This window comes from Nuphar pumila, chromosome 4 (genome assembly GCF_984573655.1).
Source record: "Nuphar pumila chromosome 4, dmNupPumi1.hap1.1, whole genome shotgun sequence".
In the NCBI taxonomy this organism is placed as follows: Eukaryota; Viridiplantae; Streptophyta; class Magnoliopsida; order Nymphaeales; family Nymphaeaceae; genus Nuphar; species Nuphar pumila.
Window position 1 is genome coordinate 123,202,101 of NC_143252.1, and position 7,382 is coordinate 123,209,482.

Below are 7,382 nucleotides of genomic sequence, written 5' to 3' on the forward strand. Positions count from 1 at the left end.
AAAAAAAACATCCTTTCGGTCTTTCACAGAAAAATCATAAAGCACAGTAATGCATACATATATAAATAACATATTACACACTCAGCAATACTAAACATGCTTTCAGGCTTTTATAGTTCACAGAAACTCACACATATATACAGATAAAAATCACAATATATATCACTTTCAACCTTTTAATGGAAAAATTCATAAAAAACAAGGTAACACACATATATGTAAAAAAAATAATCAATTAAAATTAACTGTGTATGTTGAAATGTATGCTTTCAACATTTCACAGAAAAATCCCAAAAGCACACACACACACACACACCCATATAATTAAGCATGTTTTCATCATTTCACAGAACAAATCATAAAAACTTGCACATATATAACTATATATACAAATAAATAACAGAATACATGTAATAATAATAAAAAAGTGAACAAACTGTCCTCGCACCTAGGCGAGGTAAGCTTAGTCCCCGACTGGGTGCCCTAGTCGTCAAAATTGGTACCTTTTAAGGTACCCACCTAGGAATTGCAAAGCCTAAGCGTTTTACTTACGCCTAGGCCGACTAGGCAGCCTAGTCGGTGCTTTTGACTACCTACGTATTGATATTCCGTGTTTTTTTTTCTCATTCATGAAACTGCTTCTGAGCTTCAGATGCTAATCATTGTAAATTTGATCCATATTGTTTGTTAAATGAATTCCTAAAAAAATGCTGTGTCAAAATTATTTTAATGGTGAGTTGTGTTAAAATGTAAAACTGTACATATATGTATATATAATAATATTATATTATTATATATATATATAAATACATTTTTCATTTCTTTCTTTTCTGTAATTTTTTTCCTTTATTTTTATTTTTTGTCTTTATGTCATCTAGTTCAGTTTGAACTAGAATGACTGTTGCTAGTCAAGTCCTATCAGTCCAACAACTCTATTTGCTAGTCAAGTCTGGATAGGACTTGACTAGCAACAGTCATTCTAGTTCAAACTGAACTAGATGACATAAAGACAAAAAATAAAAATAAAGGAAAAAAATTACAGAAAAGAAAGAAATGAAAAATGTATTTATATATATATATAATAATATAATATTATTATATATACATATATGTACAGTTTTACATTTTAACACCCCCCCTCAAACTTACGGTACAATGAGCGAAAGTTTGTCTAAGAGAAAGTGAAATCGGGGAGCAGCGAGAGGCTTTGTAAAGAAGTCTGCTAACTGATATTCTGAAGTGACATATGGCAGATCAATTATCCCGTGTAGATATTCCTCTCTGACGTAGTGACAATCCATTTCGATGTGTTTGGTGCGTTCGTGGAATGTTCTGTTACTGGCAATGTAGATCGCACTTTTGTTGTCACAACACATTTGTGAAGCCTTTGTTGCTTCAACTCTCATGTCAGCAAGCAGTCGTCGGAGCCAAACTACTTCCATGGTCGTGGTTGCCATGGCTCTGTATTCAGCTTCGGTGGATGAGAAAGATACCTTCTGCTGCTTTTTACACCTCCACGAGATCAATGATTCCCCTAAAAAGACACAAAAGCCAGTGGTTGAGTGTCTGTTATTGGGATCACCTCCTCAATCAGCATCAGTATATGCAATTAAATCAAGAGAAGAGGAGGAAGATAAAAAAAGTCCTCGTGAAAGAGAGGACTTGATGTATCTGATAATACGCATGACTGCTCCCATATGAACAGAAGTAGGAGCATGTTGAAATTGACTTGCTGTATGAACAACATGTGCTATATCTGGCCTGGTAATGGATAGATAGGAAAGTGCCCCGACAAGCTGTCTGTAAGGAGTAGGGTCTGCAAGAAGTTCTCAATCATCAATCTTCATTTTAACATTAACAACTTTTGGAGTGTCGACTTTCTTATCATCAGTAATACCAGACCTGAAAACAATATCAAAAGCAAATTTAGTCTGAGATAATAAATATCCTCTAGGAGAATAAGCAACTTCAATGCCTAAAAAATATCTCAACAAGCCCAAATCAGTCATTTCAAAATGAGATTTAAGAAGTGTTTTGATTGTTTCAACTCCCTGTTTATCGCTTCCGGTGATGATCATATCATCCACATAGAGAAGAAGCACAATGATCCCTGCATCAGAATTCTTAATAAACAAAGCAGTGTCAGTTAAACAGAATTGAAAACCAATATCAATCATAACACGACTAAACCTATCATACCAAGCTTTTGGTGCTTGTTTAAGTCCATAAAGAGTTTTTTCTAAGCGAAGGACTTTATCCTTAGGAATACTTAGACCAGGAGGGGGTTTCATATATACTTCTTCAACTAGCTTTCCATTTAAAAAAGCATTTTTGACATCCATTTGAAAAATAGACCATTTTTTGATAGAAGCTAAGGCAATTAAGGTTCAGACAGTAGTCATACGAGCCACCGGAGCAAAGGTTTCTTCATAATCAATCCCATATTCTTGGGCATAACCTTTGGCTACTAAACGGGCTTTATATCTTTCAAGAGTACCATCACTCTTGGTTTTAATTTTATAAACCCATCGACATCCTATAGTTTTCTTCCCTGGAGGAAGATCTTGAATATTTCATGTAGAAGCCTTTTCAAGTGCATCTAATTCAGCTTTCATGGCTTCTATCCATTTGATATTATTTTTTGCTTGAAAATATGTGGATGGTTCTTCATATGAGTGAATTAATGTAATAACTGCCCTATATGTGGGTGAGAAAGACTCGTATGATACAAACTTTCCTGGAGGCCTCGAGATTCGGGTTGATTGTCTAGTTGGAATGTTAGAATATTTCTCAAGTGCACATGGAGGATTAGACTCTTGTCGCCTGGAATATTGAATACTAGTATCTCTATGAACTTCTTCATTTTCAACATTAAGATCAATAATTCTTTGATCATCATCAAAGTTACAGTCAAGGTCATATTCATCAGATGTTGATGTTAGATCTAACAAAAAGGAGTACTCAGTGACGTCTTTTAATTTTCTAAAATCAAAGCTCTCCTTTTCAAGAAAGGAAACATTTCTAGACACATATAGTTTATTATTTTTGAAGTCAAAACATCTATAACCTTTCTGGTTTTCAGCATATCCTAAAAAGGCACAGGGAATCGCACGAGGGGAAAGTTTATCATTTTTGTTAGTAAATATGAAACATTTGCACCCAAATATTCTTAGTCTAGAGTAGTCTGGAGAAATGTTCATAAGTTTTTCAATGGGAGTGATATTTTGTAACGAATAAGATGGCATCCTATTAATGAGATAGGTGGAAGTTAAGGCAACTTCTGCCCAAAAGTCTTTCGGGACTTGATTTGCTATTAATAAAGTCCTAGTGGTTTCTATAATATGACGATGTTTTCGTTCTGCCAGTCCATTTTGTTGAGGTGTATAAGGACAAGATCTTTGATGTGTGATGCCATGCAATTTAAGATAATTTTGAAAATCTGTGGATAAAAACTCTTCCCCTTAATCTGTGCGAAAAATAGTAATATCATTTTGAAACTTGTTTTTAACCATATTATGAAAAGTTTGAAAGTATGAAAATACTTCAGACTTATGTTTGAGAAAGTACATCCACGTATGTCGGGAGAAATCATCGACAAAAAATAACATAGTAAACAAATCCTCCTTTAGAAATTACTGGTGCAGGATCCCAAACATCCGAGTGTATTAATTCAAGTGGTCTTGAAGAGAAAGAGGTTCTGTTCTGAAATGGTAATCTTTTCATTTTGCCGAGAATACAATCTTTACAATCAAATGATTCAGAGTTACAAAATTTCCCTAGATTTGGAAAATGTTGGATTTTGGCTATATGTGGGTGACCAAGTCTCTTATGCCACAGTTCCAACTCTATTTTTTGAATATTATAACAAAAAGCTTTCTTCGGCATTTCCAAAAAATTCATGTAATAGAGTTCTCCTTCTCTATGGCCTTCCCCAATCAGCTTGCCTGACTGGCGATCCTGTACCCAACAACCATGAGAAGAAAAAGAAATATTACACCCATAATCAGAAATTTGAGATACAGATAAAAGATTTAAATTTAATTTGGGAACATGTCTAATTTCTGGAATAAAATTTTTTTTGTTTTATAAATTTTTTCAAAATTTCCTATTCCTTCTATTTCAAGAGAAGTCCCATCAGCAGTAAAGACCTTTGACACACTTGTTTTATTTTTAACACATTTGGATAGACTTTGATTATTTGGGGTCATATGAAAAGATGCACCAGAGTCAAGAAGCCAAGAAATTTTACCTAGATCAGAAAAAGATGAGGTTGCTGCGCCGGTTGAAGCTTCAGATGAGGAAGATGCACCTTTGATGAGAGGCTGAAGAATTTCCATTAGTTGGGCCAGGGAAACTGGTGCATCCTGATCTTTAGGCTCCGATCCAGCAATTGCAACTCTTTTTTCTCTCAGCTCCTTAAGTTTGGGACATTGTGGCCTGTAGTGCCCCGGTTCATGACAGTGATGACAAATAACTTTCTTCTTATCATAGTCACCATTTTGTCGCTTAAAGTGAGGAGGCCTATATGATCGAACATGATTCCCTGGTCTAGACACGACTAAAACGGAATCATTTTCAATTTTTAAAGAACCTTTCCGGAGACGATTTTCTTCCATTGTTAACTCTTCAATAGTTTTAACAATAGAAGAAATTTTTCCCCGGTGAAGTAGGGCCGATTTAGTGGTTTCAAATTCCGGCCTTAATCCAGTGATAAACTGGTAAAAATGTTCAGCATTGAGTTGTTTCTGACGAAGCTCGATGTCTTCGGTACAATGCCACTTTGGTTCTAAAAGGGAAAGTTCTTCCCAAAGTTCGGACAACCCATTGTAATATTCACGAATAGTTTTGTCTCCTTGTGTCATCATTCGAACTTTTTCTTGGAGGTTGCACACGTGTGCAATATCTTTAAGGGAATACATATTCTTAAGGTATTATCGGCATGATCAAATTTGGCAAGACTTGAGCATTTTTTAATGTCAACGCTATTGATAAGCCATGACATTATCTTCGCATGAGATATTCTCCATTCTTTCCATTTCTTCTCGTATGAGGCAATAGCCTTGATTTTCTCTTCTTCCGATAGAGGGACCTCTTTATCTCCATCTTTTTTGTAAGAGATAGCTTAGGTTCTGAATCGGAACCATCCACAATCCCCCATAAGCCTTTTCCCCATATATGGTGCTTCATGATTGAAGCCCATGTTACATAGTTCGTATCGCTTAGTTTCATATGCATGATGGTGACTTTATCATTGTCATCCATCGATTACAAGGAGAGAAATAATAGGGATAGAAGAGAAACAAGAAGGAAAATGAAAAAGAAAGAAAAAAAAACAATACAACAAGATGTGAAATCTTCTCCAATGAAGTGATAAAACACTTCTCTTCAAGTGGCGAACACTTTTGCAAACGGGCACGGAAACCGAGGCAGTTTTTCCTCAAGATTTAGTACTTCCGCGGCTTTGATACCATGAAATGAAATGGGGATCTTCGAAACACGAGCTTAGATTAACAAGAGCAAGTGTCAAGAATGACACTAAAGCATAACCCTTAAAAAGGGTATAACTGGAAACAAAATAAAAATAAAAATGTATTCTTTATTGATATGAAAAACCAATTGCTTAAGAAGCATTGGAGTAAAATACAAGAGGGGCTGCACCCCTTTATATACACAGCTGAAAGAGGGTGCAGCCCCTCTTGTATTTTACTCCAATGCTTCTTAAGCAATTGGTTTTTCATATCAATAAAGAAAACGTTTTTATTTTTATTTCGTTTCCAGTTATACCCTTTTTAAGGGTTATGCTTTAGTGTCATTCTTGACACTTGCTCTTGTTAATCTAAGCTCGTGTTTCAAAGATCCCCATTTCATTTCAAGTTGTATAGATAGAAATTTATGTTGCTTTATTGACATAGTGTCTGATCGAAGATCCTTGTAGCGGCATCAACACTTCCACTTTGCGTTTGTTGGAACAGAGTGTTGAGAGTGGTATACTCATTAGCCTGCTTGGTAGCATGTCTTGTCTAAGTCTGGGTTAAGAGTTGTGGGGTACTGGGCAAGCATGATTTAGTGAGAGGGGAACTTGACCTCTAGGTTGGACACCTAGGTTGCTTCTGATGCACACTGATATGGTGATAATAGTCCAGCGAGATAACTTGGTATTTGGAATCAATAAATCATAGGCTGGTTCTCATCCGAGTTCTCACATTATGGGTTTTAACTTTTAATGTTGATTTTCTTTAAATAAGGCTTAAGTAGTAAATTTGCTGAAGTGCTGGAGTAGTCTACTGGTATTTATGATGCATCCAAGGAAGAGCATCCTTGGTCTGATTCCTCTTACATGATCTTTTCAGCTTGAGGTGATAGGTGAAGGAGGTCCTCCGGATGGCCATGATGATGATCATTGATTTGCACCCAAGCAATTCACCTTTCTGAATAATATTGGGCAAGATGAACAATCTCTATTGCGGTTAGAACGTCACAGTTCTATTTCAAATGTAGTTTTCTTTTTGAAAATTTATTTATAATTCCTTTCCATGCAGCAACTGGTCTGTACCATCTTTGGTGCGTTATTGATTTCTGGATTATGGTGGGTCTTGGATATATTTTAACTTTTCAGACGCACCAAAAATAATATTGACAGCCTCTGAGTTTTACTCAGTGCACTTCCATCTCAAGCAATGTTGGGATGGAATTCATAATAAGGGAATTAGTTATGTTTCAAGTGTTTTTTTTCTGTTTATTTTTTTTCTTGTATTTGTGCAACATCTAAATCTTTTATGTCAATTTGTCATGTTATGAAATTTTAGTTCATTACTGAGTTTATTCCTTTCCAGTTCGAAAATAGGTAACTGAAATACTTCAATTTTTAGATGTTCCCCTTATTATGAATTGCGGGCAGGAATTGATACTTAAAAATAAATTAAATAAAATTGATTTTTTCTCAGTGGAACATGTTCGTCTTATTTCGTTGGTTAGCCTTTTTAAGGATGTCAAGCATTGATGAGATGAAATAGATGGCGAGATGGAAGACCTCAAGGCAAATGGGGATTACTATCTATATTTCTGAACTTGCTTCAAAACTAAATTTGATTGGGAATTAAGGGTGCGTTTGGATACTTTAGAGGAGAATTCTCATGGAAAAGTGAATTCTCATTCTCAAGATTTATAGCGTTTGAATAACTTTATTATACTCATTCCTTTTCTTTGAGAATTCATATAATAATTTTTTTTTATTTTATCGTGGAACCGATGTGAGAGTTCTTATTCCTTTCAAATAAAGTTTTCAAAAAAAAAAGGTATAATAGTTGGAATGTAAACGGATCATAATAAGTTATTTTGAATCTATACATTATTAAATCAGAAAATGACCGTGTGTCCGATGA

At 35.0% G+C, this 7,382-nt stretch overlaps 1 protein-coding gene across 2 annotated transcripts in view; it reads left to right on the forward strand.

Annotated features, from left to right (window-relative positions):
• Positions 1 to 6,721, forward strand: part of LOC149840883 (cytochrome c oxidase subunit 5b-2, mitochondrial-like) — a 17,650-nt gene extending 10,929 nt beyond the window's left edge. For both annotated transcript variants that reach the window (XM_090003425.1, XM_090003426.1), the window contains one exon: positions 6,351 to 6,721. In XM_090003425.1, coding sequence (XP_089859551.1) covers positions 6,351 to 6,404 — 54 coding nt within the window. In that variant the 3' untranslated portion in view covers positions 6,405 to 6,721. The remainder of the gene's footprint in view (positions 1 to 6,350) is intronic.
• The last annotated feature ends 661 nt before the right edge of the window (positions 6,722 to 7,382 follow it).